At 42.1% G+C, this 20,565-nt stretch overlaps 1 protein-coding gene across 3 annotated transcripts in view; it reads left to right on the forward strand.

Moving 5' to 3' along the window:
* LOC142582519 (uncharacterized) overlaps nt 1–16,856 on the forward strand; it is a 67,122-nt gene extending 50,266 nt beyond the window's left edge. Inside the window, exons 6-9 of one of the 3 annotated variants that reach the window (XM_075692338.1) lie at nt 2,563–4,144; nt 8,581–8,741; nt 9,587–9,699; nt 10,229–16,856. In XM_075692338.1, coding sequence (XP_075548453.1) covers nt 2,563–4,144; nt 8,581–8,741; nt 9,587–9,699; nt 10,229–10,316 — 1,944 coding nt within the window. In that variant the 3' untranslated portion in view covers nt 10,317–16,856. Of the gene's footprint in view, nt 1–2,562; nt 4,145–8,580; nt 8,742–9,586; nt 9,700–10,183 lie in introns of all 3 variants that reach the window. The other 2 variants (XM_075692339.1, XM_075692340.1) reach the window with 2 other exon arrangements.
* Nucleotides 16,857–20,565: the final 3,709 nt, after the last annotated feature.

Consider the following 20,565-nt stretch of genomic DNA (forward strand, 5'->3'; position numbering starts at 1 on the left):
CTGCCAATTAAGCGACTAATTTTGAAAGCTTACTAAAACGTTGTTGGTTGAGAAGTTCAATCTCAAGTGATATTTAGGGTTTGCACTGTGCTACCATCCTTCCACTTTATCCTGAAGAATGTTTCCTTGAAAAAGGTTCCCTATCTGGTGGCATGTTCTTGACTCCTCGTGTATGCTTCGAAATATCTTCAAATGAAGGCTAGTCCATGTTACACAAACCGCACACTTCATAATTCCTTGATGCTCAGAAAATACAAAAACATGTATCACGCAACACATTATGTGTTTCTTCATTGGAAATTGACTCAAAGCGCATGTTTGATTTTGGTTCCACACCCACCTGGACATGCTCTGCTGTTTACCTCTGTTTCATAGTTGTTCGAAACTATGGAAAGAATTCCCCTTTAATGAAGCTTGTTTCAGCAGCTTTCATTGGCAAGGTAGGAAGTGCGCATTGTAATAGCCTGTAGCACTAAAGTTGCATGTGGTCTATTTAATGGTACAAGAAAAGAACAGTTTCTTTTTTGTATTTGGAAACCAGTGAAGGTTTAGATACCATTTAGGAAAATTCTTTGAATACTGAAATACATAGAAGTGACTTGGAGATGGCCCTCCACAAGGTTTACTGGCTTTACTGGCAGCTGCTTTTTGAACGTGAATGTGTGAGTTACACATTTCTGAAAGAGGTGATACGAAGCTACCCTGACATACATTTGATGGCTAACTCTGTTTAATGCATTATATTTCACAATACAAACACTCTTGCTTCTATCTCAAGTGCTCTAGTACATTATGTAGGAAAGGAAATGATGAAGAGCACCAGCTGTGTTCACCTAAGTGGCTTAAAGTGGCCCTGAAACACATGTTCAACATAGTAAAATAAGATATTGGCAATTTGTTAATGATACTTCTGTGAACCTGTGAACCAAATAATATTGCATTGCATGCAGCAGGGAATTTACAGTCTCTTATCGAAAGCCGTGAATTTGCTTGCTCTTGCTGCCACTATATCATCATGCAGCGTCATTGCAAGCAGCTGGACCCACATCTATTGGCTGATTTCATGACCACGAGAACATTCTTAGTAATGCAGTTATTGCACATTTAAGGTAAATAAATGAAAACTACATGTCTGCAATCTCAAAACAACATAACTATTCCATCTTTGCACTGCTGGTGTACACACAATAGGTGCACGTTGCTGTGCCTGTTCTGTGTGGCCTCCGAGAAATTAAAGTGTACTATAGATACTGCGGCTGCTACAAGCCGTCTTACCGCCAAGATGTTCAACTTTTGGGAGGGGTCAGTTGGTCATTGCTACCTTGTGTCCCTTTGCCGTCTCCCCTGTGTAACTTAAAGCACACTACTGGAAATGAAACGAGAAAGATAGCCGCTCATCAGTCTGATAACTCTAACTTCACTTGCGCTTGAAGGATTTAAAACATTTTTATAGCAAGAGACTCGTGAAGCGACATAATTTAATAGTGATGTTATTCTGTAATTAATTTAAAAAGTGTTTCAAGCCCCTTTAGGACTGTGTAATTTGCTTGTACTCATTCTGGCTCTTCACACACATGTGCTGTCTCTCACGCTCAGCCAATGCTTTAAAATGCCATTCTATTTTTTAAGTGTTTTATATGCCACACATGGCATTTATTTGCCTTAGATAGAAATGGAATAATTTAGAACTGGTATCAGACAATAGGTATGAAATTTATAGTATGTCAGATTTTAAGACCTCTTTCCATGTTGCTGGCATGTACTGTTAGCATACATTTGATATCAGCTAGTCAGAAACCACCATAATGCATTGTTGAGTTTTTATGTTTGGCTGGATTTGTAGCCATGGCTTAATTCAAGCCCTAGTACATACATTTGGAACTTCACCATGCTTACAAACTGGCAACAGAGTGACTGCAAGCCACACTTCGTGTAGTTATGTATAACTGGAGTTTTGATCAGTGTTCTGCTTGCTTACATTTGAATTTGCACAGATAACACATTTCAACAGTACTTTCAATTAGTTGTACTCAGATTAAGTGGCATCCTCACTAATGTGGTGGCAATAATTATTGCATTGATTCAATTGCAGTGATAGTTCATGGAAAGACACTTTCTCCTTATCGTTATTTCGCTCATGACAGCAATCTTGTTTCTTGTACTTACTTGTCAACTCTTTGATCGACACAGCAATGTACCACTTGAGGGATGGTAAACACATCAGTTTGTTTTCTGCCACACTTTACACAGGTGTAACACATACCTTGTGATTCATTTTTGGTCTTGTGAAAACATAGCACACCGAGATTGATGTGCAAATACCCTTGGCATTCATGAAGAGAATGTACTAAATAGACAATTTTGTTCATATGACATGTTTGTTATGCAAGGCTATCTCCAGGCACTGTCTGGTTGTCACTTGGTTGTATATATATATAATAATACCTTTCCGTCTTACAAAATAATGTGTGGTTGCTGCTGTACCTTGCATGTTAGCTTGCTTTTAATGCTCTTCAAGTTGTGAGTAACTCACACACTGATTAGCGATTTCATGTCTTCCAGGATGATGGCACTTCCAAAGCCAAGTGTGGAGTGGCAGAAGTGGGCCGGGGGCCAGTGAATATGCTGAGCCTGACGGTGTCAAGTTTGCAACAGGCAGGCCTACCCACAGTGACAGTGTTCCCGGCCGGGCAAGGCCCCGTCGTCCAGTCGGCGCCCCTGCTCAACTATGGAACCCTGCCCTCTGTGAGCCCCCCACAGCTGGTCATGGGCATGATGCCATCCCTGGGTCTGCTGGGCATGCCCATGCACAATGTTGTCACAGCACAGCCACAGCCCATCACTGTGCTGCAGGAACGATGTCCAACCATACAACAAACCCAGCAGCACCTGCAACCTCAGCTGCAGCCACAGCCTCAACTGCAGCCACAGCCTCAATTGCAGCCACAGCCTCAACTGCAGCCGCAACTTCAGCTGCAGCCACAGCGTCAACTACAGCCACAGCCTCAGCTGCAGTCGCAGCCTCAACTGCAGCCACAACCTCAGCTGCAGCCACAACCTCAGCTGCAGCCACAACCTCACCTGCAGCCACAGCCTCAGCTGCAGTCGCAGCCTCAGCTACAGCCTCAGTTCCAACTACAGCCTCAAGTGCAGTCACACTTTCAACTGCAGCTTCAGCCACAGTTACAGCCACATTTACAGCCACAGACACAGCCCCAGTTGCAATCACAGTTGCATCCACAGGTTGATTCACAGCTGACATCACAGCCATCTCCACCACTACCATCGCCACGACAGATGGCATCAGACCACCACAAGCTCATTACAGCCGTGGCACCCATAGAACCTTCACAACAATCAATGGTAATGCATCATGGTGGCACAACAAATGCTGAAGATAGCTCAGATGTAGAGCTTGATGCTCCAGTAATGTGTTTTGAGGCTGAAAGAGAACTGTCAGCGGAGGAGCGCAAGACAGGGTTCCTCAATGACGAAGTGGAATTTACAACAGCAACAACAGCCGAGGCCAACCTATCGGCCAGCGAAGATGAGGCAGATGAACAGTTGCAAAGGCCTGGCAGTCCGGGCTTTCCAGCACACATGGACATGGATGTGCCAGCGTTTGCAAATGTGGATGTGCCAGTGTCTTCAGAAAATAACTGTACACATGCACACAGTGTTGGGGTGCAGAGCCTCTCTGTGGAAGCAGGCGAAAGCAGCCCATCAGTGTCATCCACCGTTCCCATCCAAGCAGGACCGACCCATGAAGTGAGTCGGGCACATTTTGAGTGGGCTGCTTATGGAACTGAACAGGAAGGCCACATATCGTCCAGCACAGGGACAGGTGACGACCCCGGCTGTGCTGCTTCAGTGGACTCGAGCCAGCTGCAGCCGAGGCAGCATGAGTGTGCCGGTGAAGAGACCCTGGTGGGGGAAGGGCAGCCTTCCATGGGGGGGACAAGCAGTAGTGGGGATTCAGGAGTGGAGTCCAGTCATGAGTTGCAGCGGACAAACATGACCTGTGTGGAGTCATTAGAGAGTGATGTCAGCAGTGCTACTAAGCAGAAGGCCAAGAAGGACCCGAAGCGTAGAAGGCGGGAACTGCTTTTCCTTACCCAGGATGAGTTTAGAGATGACTCGGCTGGTGAGTTTACAAGTGGTGTAGGTGACTGCACAATGGGCATTTTTTGTAATGCCTCTAGTAATCAAAATTCCTCTTCATACAGTTAGACAGCTGTGTAGTTTTCTGTTTTACCAATTTTAAAATATCACTTAAGGAGATTACAAAGGGTTTCGCTTCCCTTTTAGTAATGCGGTGAATTAAGCCCATCTCCACATGCAGTGTAATGTTTCATGTAGAATGTAGGACTACGATTGCATTAACAGTGAAAAAAAAAAGGTGGGAAGGTAGGCGAGAGAAACAGAGTGCTGACTTCACACAATAATTTTTCCCTGCTATATATCGTTTTACAAGGAAAACTAACATATAAGGAAAAAGAATACTTCAAAAATATTGCAAAGTATTCAAAAACTAACATGCATTTTGAGGTACCTTGACTAGCCATGTCGTAACACCACTCACTGATTCTGGACTAACACATTGTGAACCCACATGAACTCTCTCTCTCTTGCTTCTGTAGTGACTCCCATGTGAGTTTGTCATTATGTCATTGCAAGATATGAGTTTCAATTAACTTCGTGTTTAAAGAAACGGTTCTTTGTTTGCATGTTTCTCATCTTCATCTTTTGTGTGTGTGTGTGTGCATGTGTGTGTGTGTGTGAATGGGTGGGTGGGTGGGTGGGTGTGTGTGGGTGTGTGCTGTTTGAGTATTTATAACGAGTTACAAGGTTTCTCCATCTTTTTGTATGTGTGTGTGCTGTTGGAATACTTATAATGCATTACCAACAAGCCCGAGCTCTAGCGCTTCTGCTCAATGACACAGCTTGCTCCATTAGGCATTTAACTCTAACTCTATTTATTTCAAAGATTAGTTGATATCTGTGTAATTTTCAGTTGTAGCAACACTGCGGTGTCAGCCTCCATTGTAGCTACTAGTTTACCTGCACAGGTACACCTGATTGTAGTAAATGTTCGTTCAACTCATTGTGCTTATGAACTATTTTCCTAGTTGACGAATGTGGATGTACTCCACATTGTTGATTCACATTATGCAGTTGTAATACACTAGACTTGCATTAATTCAACTCTGATTAGTTTGATTTTTTTTATTATTCAATTCTGCTCGAAGACCCTGGCCAACACCCATGCATCTTTATAAGCCCAAACTTTCGTTATTTCAATCCTAAAATTGGCCTTTGCCAGATAATTCAAACATGACCAGTCAGCATGCATGTGCCTGACTCTTATAGTGACTCCAGTAGTGACCCCTTAAGTGGTAGCGTTTGTCTTGGTGGAGCTTTGGGGGCAGTGAATGCATTGAGCACGTTATCTCCCATAGAAAGCGCCTTTTTTCAGGCTGCTGTCAGAAATGTTTCAGAAATGTTGTCAGAAAAGCAATAACCATAGCTCACAATGTCTGATAACAGTATTTGTCCAATTCTAACATGTGCTTTTTCTTTTTTCTTTTTTTCCTTTTGTCAGAAAAGTTGGGCCAAAAATTGCTAGCATAGTGAAATCAGATACAAAACCGAATATAGTTTAACGGCATTCATATGCTCTGTCACGTTCTGCGGCAAAGCTGACTTTAGGAAACTGGCGACTGCCATTGTACATCACATAATTAGACCCTTGGCCATTTTCTTGCTAATAAATCAGGTGCACATTTGGATTTCTGCTTTGTTTAGCCCTTTGCAGTCATAAGCTTTTGTCCAATGTGCAGTATTTCCAGTCAGAAGCCATTCTGCATATTTTGCATGCCATGCAGAAAGAAAATGCTCTGGTACACAAACATGTCAGGCGATTTATTTGAGAAAGATTTGTCGATACCTTTGGCTGTCAGCGGTACTTGAGCACAGTGTGGTAAGCGACTGTTCTTGCATTGAACCCACTCTTGCGATTTTTTTTATTGCTCACCGATTCACTTCTTTACGGTTCTTCTATAAGCTCATTGGCAAAAAACAACTGAAAATAACCAAGCTCACTGTGAAGATTGGAAAAAACAACCTTTGAGCCAGGATTACTAGTCACTGTGAAGTGTATATACTTGACACCTTGAAAAGATGTGTACACAGTGCTGCCAACTCTAGGAAAATTTCTCTAAATCTAGGGATATTGTGTTATTCATTAAATAGGGAATTTTGGCCAAATCTAGGGAAATAATTAACTAAGAGGGAAGCACTGCTGCGACGCCATAGCAATCGACATCTGGAGCCGCTGCTGTAAAGGCGTGTTTACAGTAACCGCAAACTACCATCACATTACCATGCAAAGCATGACTTATAATCGCACTGCAGTTTAGTGAACGCATCACACCAAGCAAAATACAGGGTGTGGATGTCCTGGGCTGTTTACCAAAGCACTGATTTGCACTATTGCTGTTGTGCTGTGGATATCCGAGCACTTTGAAATAAATTTTGATTTGTCACCTGCGAAACTTGCGTATGCCGCAACACCAAACAAAGCAGCAAGGCAAATATCGGTGTAAGCTGACAGATACATACTATACTGCCGAGTACGACAATGTGGTTTTTGCACTGAGCAGCAGACTAGTACATGACAAAGAAGAAAAATTTATTACGCATCTTTTAGGTTGGTTTCTTGAAGTGGCACACTGCATTGGCATTGTTACATTCTGTAAGAGAGGTCGGCTGTCCATCTTCCATAGAATCCCAAAAATGTTCCGTGAAAGTCTTGTTTTGCATGCTGTGAAAAATATGAGTTTGTTGACTTATTCTCTGGTGAATTACTTAAGGCTAGGCAGTGTTCTTCATCCAACTTGCACTGCAACATAATTTCTGCTTTAGTCCAATAAGATCTTATTTAAATATTTCAAATTGAGATTATAAATAAGCATAAACTTCGAAGTCTATTTACATAGAATATTTTTGTATGCAGAATACACATTGGCAAACTGAACAACTGCACCTAGCAAGAAATCTAAGGAAATGTAGGGAATTTTTAGAGTCAAGTTAGGGGAAAGCTGGCTTTGGAGGTTGGCTACACTGAGTGTGTAGTCTCCAGCCACTCGCACCACATGAAGGTGATCATTGCATGAACCATTGCTTCCCGGGTCGTCACAGTCAGTGTATCCTGACATGCTGTCATCTGACGATATTTGATGACATCTGAAGGCGGGGCATAGTCCTCCTTGGCACTAAAATCATCATCGGATTCACTAAACTCACGCAAGTTCAGTCCATAAAATGGCCGGGCAGAAAACGTGGCTATCTGGTCAGCAGTACGCACCACAATTGCTCACGAAAATCCCTTCAAGTGTGTTCGAAAAAGGGTTGCCCTCATCTGGAGACAACAAAAACTGCAATTTGTAGTTGAAAAACACTGACAAGAGATGGTGTAACCTATGCTAATAACTGGAGAATGCGAGCAAGTGTGCGTGTCGGGCACTTCCCCAACATTTGACCAGAGTCAATGTTTTCACATGGCGGCATGGGCCCAATACATGTTCCCAAAGGGTAAAGAGTTATAACGTTAGTTAGACACATAGAAAGTGGGTACATTTTTTATTCAAGAGTGTGTCGGTATTGGCTAAATACTGTCAAATGTTTGGCCAGTGTGTTTTGGCATTATTTCTTTATTGTGTTTAATTCGACCCACCGGATAATTAGATAACCTTTGTTGATCTCATCAGGGTTTAATTAACATAAGTCGAATGAATTAGCTTTCTTAGTATTTCCTGGGTCTTCAAGAGTTGTCCTCCACATACACGTACATGTAGTGGATACAGCAAACACCACCGTTGCACAGAATGTGTTTGCTACAGCACAAGATTGTTATAATTTGATTTTCCCTAGATATTACCGATAAAAGAGATGAATATAGTGCAGAACAGACACTGTATTCCCAACAATGATGTGCACTGCACTTATGGGCTTAAATTGGTGATTTAGGTGTATTTTGGTTGTTTTGACCCGATCATGGATCAAGTTGTCAAGCTGTCGATGTGGTCGTAGGACAAGCCCCTGGCTAGTAGAAGATGCTTCAGTCAGTCTCTGAATATGAAGCTTAAGGCAGGCAACGTTGAGACAAGGGGCTAGTTGACGCTGCCACGCTATGGCAAATTCTATTTGCTAAAACCAAACTGAGATGGTCATCATGTCATTATAAGTGGATAGCTGTCTCATAGACTTCTTGCAAAGCTTTGTGGGCGCTGAGAAATAGCAGCTAAAAGTTAGCTTCAGATGGTATTGTTATATGTGGGCTTGTGCTGTATTCATGTGATTTTTGTACTGTGTTCTGTTACTAACTGTTCAAGTAGTATGAATTATTTATTGCAAAGTTATCTAACTGCAACAATCTCATTTCATCATACTTAACAAATGCTCACTGGGGAAAAGGTAACTGCCCTGATCCGTAGAAAAGCGTGCAGCCTCATGTTTCTTGCTTGCACCCTTTCCTGGCGTTTCTGTTGCTGGAATCTCTGCCTGCTTTCTCCTTACAAGCAGAGGACGAGCGAGAATCTCCTCCCCTGCCTCCACAGCCACGCACATTTGACATTGGGGACTTGGTGTGGGGCCAGAGCAAGGGCTTTCCCTCTTGGCCGGGCAAACTGGTGCGACCAGACCAAGTACGGGGCCACCACATCATCTCCGAAGATGGCAAGGTTGGAAACTTGTGTTTTGCTTACCGTGACATCTGTGTGTCTGTTTTTTTTTCATGAAGTGTTAAAGTTGTTGCTCTCTGTGCTTTTTTGCAGCACCCTTTCATTTTTTTTATTCAGTGCACTGTACAACAAACATTTATTGCAGCAAATGAAATGAGGTGGAGGTCCAAAGGAAAAGGGAGATTAGAACTGAGAACAGCAGTCGTAGAAAAGGTGTCTCAGCCTGGGTGCCTCCAGCCCAAGACATCCTTTTTGATTTATAATATCAAAGTTATTTGGGCAGTGAATAAACTTTGCTGTTATCAATTCTTTATTGTGTGTAGTGGCTTTGGAACAGATGTATAGCAATTCACCAGAAGACCATCATTGTAGTTGCAGCTGACTTTCTTCACACAGTGTCAAAAGAAAAAGCCCCAAAAAGAATCTTGCCATAACAATATTGACTGAAATTCTTCACTGTCTTATGCATGCTTACGTGTTTCTTTTTCTTTCACTGTTCCATGTAATGCAATGCCTAGCAATGGGTCCAGATCGTAGTTGCTGTCTCTCAGTATGTTAGAACTGTCCAATGAGGAGTATGGTGCATTTGTTGAATTTATTGTGTTAACACGATATTTTGCTGGGCCAGTTACGCATATTGACTAGTTCAGTCAGCATAACGTTAGACGAGGATACCAGGAAAAAAAAAACGAAAAAAAAAGGAATCAATCCTATTGTTTATTTTCTGTCATCTTTGTGTAATAATTGTACTAGACGAACCAGTCATCATGTGTTCGAGCATCTTGTCATCTGGTCAGTAATGTTCTGCGTGCCATATTTTTTCTCTAACATGTACGTGTGGACAGCTCTGGGTTCAATGGTTTGGTGACCACACCTTCACCCAAGTGGAGCCAGAGAAGCTGAAGACTTTGTCTGAGGGACTTGAGGCCCACCACCGGGCCCGCAAGAAGCACCGCAGGTGCGTATGTGTGGAAAAGCCTTTCTACGTTTGGTTAATCCAAACTTGCAGCAGGCACAAATATCGGTAAAAAATAAAATAAAACATAAGGTATGTTGTAGGTAGTCACCCTGAAGATGTAAGTTAGGTGTGGACACAAGGAAGACGACGAAGCAGCAGAGGAACAGGGCTACAGAAATAAAACAACACAGATCTGCACACAAGAATAGCGGTTGCACACCCGATGGCAGAAGACGCAAACAGTGTGATAGCTATTTTTAGCCGAGAAGTGTTTAAAAACATGAAACACGAAAGTCATAATATCAGAATGGTTAAAAAGTATACTATTAAAGGCTGTACCTCCCGCAAGAAAAGACTAATGTATTTTTTTTCCTTCTTTTCTTTTTTCCTCTGTGTAACCTTATGTGACCATTCCAATGTGCCATTGTAATTGTAGTGCTTACTCTACTAACTTGCTGGGTCTTTCCTTCTTTTTTCCTCACAGTTCTTGATTTATTATGAAACAGCATTTTCGCCACCTTTTGCCCAGGGGTCGCAAGCTGAATGGCAACCTGGAAAATGCCATTCAGGAAGCCATGATGGAACTGGACCGACAGACTGGCACCGTGCTTCCCTGACCATCACACCTCCACTTTTTACTGCTGCTGTCATCACCTTTCATGTACTGCATTCACAATGAGCTGCTGTGCCCAAGCATATGCTAGGTCATGCTTGGTGATAGTACACTGGCACCACATGGCATTGCTCTTGCCGAATTGTAAGGATGCTTTCATTATTCTGATAACACTAAGAGCCGCCTTTGTACTTGGTCCAGTTCTTCTACCCTTGATGTGTTTGATGCTCATTATGGACTGACTAATGTCAAATCAACATCTGGCCACAAACAAAAGGTGACAGAGCTTGGCAGTGTGTTTTGAGAACTGCACATACTGAGACACAGTAGCCTAGATACGAACAAGATGTCAAAATTCATATGCTATTAGAACTAAGAACGAGAGTAAGACAGCAAGGACAAAAAAAAAAAAAGAGGGGCCATGTTAGAGTGTTGAGACTCTTGCCCCTTATTACAATAGTGCATTGCAATGTGCCATTTGGTGCCACGGTCCAAGCAGGAAGCATGCTCTCTGGCTAGTGCTTGTGGCATTAAAGTTCATGCAGAGTGTGATGGTTCACAGACATACTTGTGCAGCTTCGTTCCCCAGAAGTATAATTGCCTCTTGTTCTAGCTGTTTAGCTCCGAGCCATTCATTGTTCCCCCACCAGCTTAACTGCATTTGTTGTCTGCCTCAAGGAGTATTCGTTAATGTCTTGGGAGAGAAACTGCAGTGCTTTGAGGCTGGTGACATGGCATCAGAACGTCTACATATATTTATATATATTGATCTACATATATTGATTGAAACACGGGCAGGCACTCGCTCATTGTGACTAAGTTATAGAAAAATGAGGTGAGGCGCTCTCAGTCAATTGAGTTGCTCGTGTGGCATATGTGATAAAGCAAATACAGTTGCCGAGTGATTTTTCTGACGCGTAGGGGTCTACCAAAATGTCCTATTAAGGGGGCAGTAAGAAAGCGTAGGATTTCGACAGTAAAATTATCTTCTTGGTTTGTACAATGCAAACGTTGTGGCATATTTATTTAACGAATTTTGCTCAGTCTTGTGCTTGTTACAAATAATAATAAACTTTGGTCGTCACAAGCGTCAATGACCAAGGTTACTGTTTGCTGCCGAATCGATGAAAATCTCTTTGCAGCAGCTGTTGTTAACTGGGAAAGCCGGCAAATAATCTCACCAACAAAAATGAAAGTATGGGCAGCAACCTGAATGGCAACAACTTTGATCACGGCTGGCATGCTTGTGACATTGTATGCGCACATACTGTGACCAAAAAATTCACCAACACACCAAGCAGCACTCAAAGTTTCACTCTCTTTTTGCATTGGTTCAGTGGCAAAAGTATGGTGCCTCGGGGATGTCTGAATGATCGAGCAGGTCTTAAAAATTTGTCAGGGACTGTAGTAATGCCTCCCACAAGAGTCAAATCATAAGAAAGGGTGCGTAGTGTCGCTCCTGTAAGATGGTTGAGGGCGTCTACTCTGGCATCACATAGACATGAAGGGGATTTCTCGTGCAAACTTTTATGTAGACGCATCAAGAAACAAAATGTCTTCTTGATGTTGAAGTGTTCTACCATAACTTCTTTATTGTGGTGACTTACGAGCACATCTACCAGGCCATCAGACAAATTGTTTCAGTGCTCTTGTTGAACATCGAAGTCTCTCTCAATTTTTGTGATGTGCTTGTGAAGAGCACTTAAAAATGTTTTCGTATTTATTCATTTTTATTAAACAAGGTTGTGGGGTAGTAGTGAGTTTAAACTGTATAAGCGTCGCTCTATTAAGTGCCAGCCCTGCTTAATATTGTCTTAATTTATTCTGTTTATCAACGTTGGATTTCTTGTTTCATTTTAGTCATTGTTGCAAGCTGCTGTGTTTCAACTACGCTTGAATTCTGGTGTAAAAAGAAAAATATTTTGTAGCTGGCGCATCAGTATCAGCCGATCATAGCTGTAGGTTCTCCCCAAGACATTACTGAAGACTCTGTGTTCATCCCCCACCTCCAATCCCACATCCCTTTGCTTTCGACATGTAGCTTGTAGAGAACAGGTTGAGCTTGCTACACATCTGTACAGTAGAGATTTGGAGAGAATGATAGGTTGAATACAGAGAAGGAGTAAGAAAAAACTATGAAGAGTGGAGATCTTTTTATACAGATGCTATATAAATATATATATATATATATACATATAAATATATAAATATTATAAATATTATATATATATTATATATGACAGCGTTGCTGTTGACGTTTGCTGTTCGTCGTTTGTTCAGTCATTCTTTTTAAGCTTTTTTTTTTAATCGCAGGACACCCACTTTCCCTGTTTCAATTCCCCCCCCCCCCCCCCACATAAACTTCCTGCCTGTTGAGGACAGTTAGTCCTAAAAATTGTTTTCACATTTTACATTTTTCCAGCTGTGAGATTGAATGATGTTTGAAGGTGGTCAGAGTGATGCTCAGTGATGGATTTTGCTTGTTTTTTGGTTTAGCTTTTTGTGTAGACGTATACTAATCTTGAGATGGTTGATTCTCCCTGTGTTCTTTCTTTCTATTTCTTTTCTTTGTTAGGGAGGCTTGCCAAAGAAAGTGACAGAGAGGGGCAGCCAGAAGTTGTACTTGAGCTCTGCCATTATGCGGATCTTTAAATGTGGTGTTGGCAGCATTTCTAAGTTGCCCTTGAAATTTCCCTAAATTGCAGCATGTTCTCAATTAAAACACTACCAGCTGATTGGGATAAAAGTAATTTTATTTGCATGGGCAAAGAAAAGTAGCTGAGAGCAAGTGAACTTTAGGATTTTGCAGCCATGATCAATATAAGAGGGAACAACGAAATTGTTTTGAATCAGCAGTTGCTCACAATATAGGGGTTCGAACCTGGTATGTAAACATGTAGCGAATAGCTTTTACATTTGGACATTTTTCTGCGTAGAACATCTATATGTTTGGCTCAGGTGTTGAATCATTGTCAGCTGTTGAAAGAAAATTGGAATGTTTCTTATCAGATATATTGCTCATGGAGGTTCATTTGGCGTCTGATTTTAATGGGGCATGATACCTTGGAAGAAGCTGAATATTTTTATGGTGTGGACAAACAGTGTGGAAATTAGGTCTGCAGTCATGACTTGCACATACAGCTAACAGTGTTATGTGCTTTTTCGTTAGCTGCAAGCAAAAACTACATGGTAATAAAGCTTTCTTTTGAAAAATGCGCACTCCATAAACTTTTTATACCAGCTTTACAGCAGGTGAATGCAGCTGAAAAACCAACTGAATCTTACACTTCCCGAAAATGCATAAAATTTCCCACTTTTATCTTGCACTGAATTTTTGCACATAATATGCTGACTGAGCATATGTTGTCTCGTATATGGTTCACTTTTGCATCACTCCAAAATATTGAATAGAAGGGATGTCGTCTCATAAAAAAAAAAAGGCATAAAAGTGTGGTTTATTTTTAGCCAGCAAAATAAGGCATATGTGACCGCAGCATTGATGTATAGTCCTCACCTCTGGTGTTGTTGATATGAACTGCAAGGACAAGTGCAGCTCATTATCAGGAGCTGAAGGGTTCAGCTTCATGTTACGAATAGGGTGATGCCATTGGGATACCAAAGTAGTATATACAGCTTTGTTTTTGATGCTGACAAATTCACTTTGTTACTGAAATGTCATCTTAGTATTGAAATACATTAAGGCTGCACATGTGAGGGTGCTAGACTCGCACCATGTCATGTTGTAGCTAAGTAACGACACCGGCTCCTGTTGTTGTTTGTGTCATGTGGGGAACTCGGTCACCAGGACGCGTCACATTGTGCCGGGAAGACAAACATCAAGATTTGCAAGAGCCTAGGGTCCCCACACACAGTAAAAAATGTTGCTGCTATCCCAAATGGCACCATTTTCAAAAGGTATGTTCACTTTAGTGTTTAGCCATTTTTGCATTACAATGCAAATTTTCATCTAATAACGCCAGCCTCTTAAAGGGCAACTCCGGCGTTTCTTTTTAACCATAGTAGGAAATTGTCACTTTTCAAATGGCATTGACAGTCCTGTTACCAGTGGGGTAGTTCAGTTTGCTTAAAAACTCATGAATAATTTTAAATAACCAATAAATGAGGTACTGTAACTGAGACGGGTAGCTGCTTTATGTGACATCTACGACGAGTCGATGACCATCAGACCGTACGCTGCCGTAATATAACCATGCAGAATGTGTGCTAAACATGCAATACATGTGGTGCTAATGCCAAAAAAGGGAAGATGACAGTGTCTTCTGATTATTACGGGGAGCTTTTTTGATCTTTTGAACAAGACGGCAGCAATTTCAGCGATGATATGAATTCTGGGGGATCAATCGCCATTTGCTTTTCACCTGCCGCCGCCGTGCAAGGCAGCTGATGAGCCCCAAACTCAATGCTTAGTGCTATGGCAAGATGAAAAGGAGCACCAGTTATCTAATCTGTCAAAACGATGATTGTCGGTTGTCGTCATCGAAAAAGAAGTCAGCTTTGTCGTTTCTGGGCCAGTTGGGGATGTGTACTCTGATGTCACAAATACATGGTGGCAGTAAAAAAATCTTACATTCGTGGCATGAGTCAGAAACATGTAACAAATTTTTAATATCCATTTTCAGGAAAACTAATTTACTTGCAGTCATATCGTGTGGCACAGATAATCAGAGTGCAAAAGAGAATATATATTCAAAGTTAAGGTCAGTGGACATCAAAAAATTACCGGAGTTGCCCTTCAAGCAAAAATACTCTGATGCTCATCATTTTGCAAGTTTTGGTACTTAATTAAGATCGAATTGTCTTTAGGCTAATGTTGTTGAAAATGAGTGTTGCTAGTAAATGAACTGTGTTGAAGGTAGTCTTCTTAGCACACCAGTGGTGCGATCTGTTTTAAATGAATGGTTTCGTCTTAGACTTGCTGTGAAGATGTTAGCCACACAGCATGCTGCACAGTGAGCAGGCCTTGTACAACACCACTGGCAGCAAATTCTTTAAATTGTGCATCTCACAGCTACATCAGGGAGAAATAACTGCTGTCACTTTTCGGTATTGGCTTTCTTATTTGGAATCACATGTTGTATGCAAGCACCAATGCGCACATGTTCCACTGGCATTCAGTGTTGCTGCACTTGGGTGGCAACCACTTCTTCACCACATCTACATTTTCGGTGTGGGTGCTTCCATTTCACACTGTGCAGTGAACATACAGTGATTTCTGCTAAAGTGTGTTACATGCTGCTACCGGTGAAAAAAAGGCACTGGAAATGCATTTGTTGTAGCTGCTTAGAGAACTTGAATCTCAGTTTCTGACAATGTTTTTGCCTTGCTGAAGGTTTGTTGAAAATGACTTTGTCTTGCCTTTAACATGGTGGTGATGCAAAATTTTCACATTGTGATATCTGCTTTACTTTTTCTTGAATAATGAATTCACTATCTTTAGGCAGAGCAGTAAATATTGTATGCACTGGTAGCCTGAAATGATTTCTAACCTAAAATTTAGCATTGGTTTGTGATGGCAAGGAGTAAACTGTAACATCTTTTGTAGGTATGGGACATTAGACAGAAGCAATATCAGTTGACACAACTGTGACTGTGGACAACCCTGTTGTCTGCTCATCTCCATGTGGGGTCATACCACTTCATATTATTTCACACCTTGAAATGATGATGCAGTTACGATGCTATTGGCAGGCTCTCCAGTGTGAGCCAGCTCAGATTCCACATCTTTGAAACAAAATTATCAAAACAATCTATGAAGCAAACTAATCTCACTTCACTCAGCTAAGTACATTCATATTTTCATAAAGTTTGAGTGCAGCTAGTAGTGACGTGTCTTTTTTTTTTCCACAGGTGCGTGTCTTAGTTTTGTCACCAAGGTTTTACTGAGTGATGATCATAGAAGCTGCAAGAGTCAGAAATGCGAGAAGTTACTGTCATCTTGCTTTATTTTTATCATAATTTTTTTTTAATATCTGCTTTACCAGTGCTGTCCCGAGTGCCATGAATTGCCGTTTGTAACCAAGTCCTGACAGTGCTTCGTTTTAGTCAATCTCTGCTCTTCACCAAAACAGGTGGTTACCCTCTGCGCTGCTTTCTTCACTGACTCCTAAAACTTGACATCAGGACTGATGCAGAACCTGTAGGAAAGCATGTTGTTGAGAGATGTGCGAGTACGTAGTCGTATGTTTGACCTTTCTGTGGCATTTTTTTAAACTGAGGGATGGGTCGGTTGGAACTTGGTTGTCGAGCCTCCTGGCACGTGGTTTTGTTTTTGTAACCTGCTGTTTATGCTTGTTTGTTTGTGGATTTTACACATGGACTGCAATTGAAATGCACAATAGGGCTTCCCAGCTCTGCACATGCCGCTGTGTGCGCACACACTGTGCACACATACCATGTTTTGAAAGAGGTTACTTTTCTTTCAAATCTTTTTTTTTCTGTTCTGTTCTTTCTCTGGCAGGAATGTTGGAAGTGAGATGCTATATTGTTTTACACAGTACAACAATAAAAAGAGATGGAAAGCATACATTCTCGTCTTCACTGGCATGCACTGGCTGGTGTCAACCTCGTCAAAGGTATCTGTATCTACTATGTGCTGTGACTCCAATACAAAACAGAGCACCTGACAGTTATGCCATGATTACAGCATAACTCTTGAGATCTCTATTGCCAACATTAGCTCATGTGCTTAGGAATGTGCAATGGGGTGATTTTTTTTTATTATGTTTGTGTTATTTTTCACATTCAACCTGTATGGATCGACAGTCACGTTCAATATGAGCTGCAACACAATGTCTGTGGTGGAAGGAACCTCAAGGAGGCTTGACAGAGGCGTCATGCAAAAGACTGGTAACCACCATTTCAATTACAGTGAGCGGCAGATTTTCTGGGTGCCCGATAATTCGGACGGCTTCGCGGCACCACCATGTACCTCATATAGTAGATGTATATAAGAACGTCTGAAATTTCGGACGCAAGAACACTTCGTCGTTCGATTTTCCGAACATTTTGCCGTGACCGCAGGTCCGAAACGGCATTAATCACAGCCACCACCGCCACTATTTTGATTATTTTGCCGCCTCGAACCGGAACTCTCGCACGCAGATCCGCTGGCAGCCGTAGCTACCACCGCGGCAGCGCCAGGCCTAGCTACTTCGACGTTCGCTATTAAGGTTCTTGCCGTTCAGTGCGTGTTTTCTCATTGAAAGAATTCACCGCTGTCAGCAATGACACCGACTCCGTCTTTGTAATCCTCGCCATTGGCTCGAAGCTTGGAAAACACAAAGTGTTGCATAATACCGGTTTCCGAAATTCAGCTTCGCCTCAATACAGTAGTGTTACGCGTTGAAGCTTGCACAAAGTATTGCGGTGAAGCATACACGCGTGCACCCACCGTTTCCTGTCGCACTGCGTTCACCGATATGCCTAATAAGTGTACTGGCCGGCCTTCGGGGCTTTTCCAGACGTACCTGTGGCGATTTGAGCGCTTTGGGGCAGTAAAAGGCATGCACTCATTTTTTTTCGGACTGCCTTATTTTTCGCACGTTTTCGCGGTCACGAGGGAGTCAGAAAATCTGACGTTGACTGGTACGGTATTTATTAAACCAATTTCTCGTACGTTGGCGCCGCCGTGCAGCCTTGGAGCACCTATCACCACGGTTGCTGTGTTGCAGCTTATATTGAACGTGGTGAAGGAGAAACTGCATTGTGAGAGTCAGGCACGTACCAGCTGCAAAAAAGAGGGGTGGGGGGGGCGTGCACCCCCACTCAAGTTGAACGGCACACCCTTCCCCCGCCCACGCCACCACTCCTAACACGCATTCCTAAAGCGCCGCCAAATCAATCCTGAGACTTGGCAGCTATTCGGTGGTCAACATTTTGCTGCTTTTCTCACTCCCTTCGGATGGTGGTAGTCCTGATATGGGGTGTGAAGGCCAGTTATCTCATCGATTCAGTGCCCGCGCGATTAACTCGTGATGCGTTCAGGGCCGGATTAAGAAAAATGGGGGCACTGGGCTAATGCCCATGCCGGCCACCTTTCCCTATACTGACTCCCCTGTCGCCTGCTACCCTACTGGAAATATGCCATGTTTCATTTTAATTCCACCAAACTAAAAAGACCGAAGTGCGATCAACGGGATTATTGTTACTGTTATTACTATAAGGAAAACAACAAAACTTGCTTGAAACGTGTGCTGTTGTAAACACCAACCCATATGTTCACTTTGTGATTAATTTGTATTCTGTTTTCAGTAAAAGTTTAGTGCACTCAAGAAGAAAAAGAACGTAGAAAAGACAACACAGCTCAGATGTCGATCCTTCTGAAGCTAGGCTTTGTTTGCATCGCTAAGTTTAATCCCGTGAGGAGACGCATGGTTGAATCCAAAACATTCTTTATTAAAATTCAAGCATCAGACTGCAGTAATCGTTATACACGTTACTCTATAAATATGCAGTAGATACATACAATACTTAAGGCAATACAAACACCATAAAAAATGCACTAGAATACGGATGAAAATTACCAACTGTAATTACAAAACATTATTTGAAAATATTTTCGTTAAAGACAAGACAAGCAAGGACGACACCAAATAAACGTGGCACTATCAAAAACAACAAAAATACAGTTCTTTATAAGCATGCTAAATATCAGAACAAACAGGAGACAAATAACGAAGATTTGCATATCTTGAATTACACTGCTCAACATTTCATTGGCAACGTGGAGGCTGGGAGGCGACACAACGAACTTATTGGAACTATTCACGGCACCTTTCGCGCCTTCGCTTTGGTGAAATCAGATATAGTCTGTTCGAAGGCTAGATCGTGGAGGAGGTCACTTTCAATGGACATGATAGCAAGCGAGTTCACCTTGTCGTCAAGGAGGCTCGAATGAAGGCGATTTTTTATCAGCGACAGCTTGGGAAACGATCGTCCGCTCTCACAGTTTGCCACAGGTATGCTTAAGTACATTCACAAAGCAATAGAAAGGTTCGGAAACACATCAATAAGCTTTCTTTCATGCAGCAACTTCATTATTCCCAGGGGATTCCTGTCCTAGCACACAGACTTGTGCAGAAAGTTCGCAAACTGAATGATTTCAACGGGAAATGCTGGCTCTAAATCATTTTTATAGGTTTTCACCATCTTAGCCTGCTGTGCCAGAGATGCCTCGCTCCCAACTTCAGTCCGCAATTTTAAGAATCCGAACTTTTCGCAGAGTTCAGTGTAGGCAGCCTTTCGCACTCGCAAAGCAGAGCCTAGACTGTCAAGTACAACATTGTAGGTCTCTACGATAAACATTTTTCTACCTTGTAGTGCACTATCGCTTTTTCTGTCCGGGTGCTTACTCAAAACGATGTGTTTGCCCTCATCCTGATAAGATTGATTGGTACTTAGGGTGCGTGCTCTCTCTTCGAAGGTATCAAAGAGAGGTCGCAAAGAATTAACAAAGCCTTCTAGAGAGCTCAGCAGGTCTACAGCAGTTGAAATGTCTGTAGGCCTGGTTACTGAAGTGCTATGCTCGTTTTATCAAAGCGCTCCAAATTTCACTCCAGAAAATCGCCATGAATGCAGTCTCTAGTTTTGTCATTTTCTTGGAGAGAGTGCGCTTCGTTCCTAATGTCACTGTTTACTTCCTCGTTGTTTCATATAGCTTCAAGGCAACACAAGACTGCATTGAAATTTTTCAGAATGGCCTTACATGATTCAGCGTGTCTTGACCACCTGGTCTCAGAGAGACTTTTCAAAACAAGCTGCTGTCCAGTTCCGCCCATGCTGTCCAAAAGATACCTCCATCGCTTAGGTGAGGCAGCAAAGAACACATACAGTCTCTCAATTACAGTGAAAAATTTGACTGCCTCAAGGCAACTGTCAACACTACATGCGCCAACTAAGTTCACTGAATGACCAGCACATGAGACGTAGACTGCCAATTCGTTCAGGTGTTTGATTTGAGCTTGCTGTCTTTTGTATTTTCCTGACATATTACTTGCATTATCATAAGGTTGGCCCCTACAATCATCAATTGAGATGCCATTGGTCGTCAAGAGGGACATCACAGTATCGAAAAGATACAAGTCGCTATGCGATTCAATTGGAACAAATCCAAGAAAGCATTTGTGCACTTTCCCATTTAAATAGTATCATAAAACAACTGACAGCTGATCAACGTGAGTAAGGTCTGGAGTCGAATCAACAATTAAAGAGAAGTATTTTGTGTGTTTCACTTC

The sequence above is a fragment of the Dermacentor variabilis genome, chromosome 5, assembly GCF_050947875.1.
Source record: "Dermacentor variabilis isolate Ectoservices chromosome 5, ASM5094787v1, whole genome shotgun sequence".
NCBI lineage: Eukaryota > Metazoa > Arthropoda > Arachnida > Ixodida > Ixodidae > Dermacentor > Dermacentor variabilis.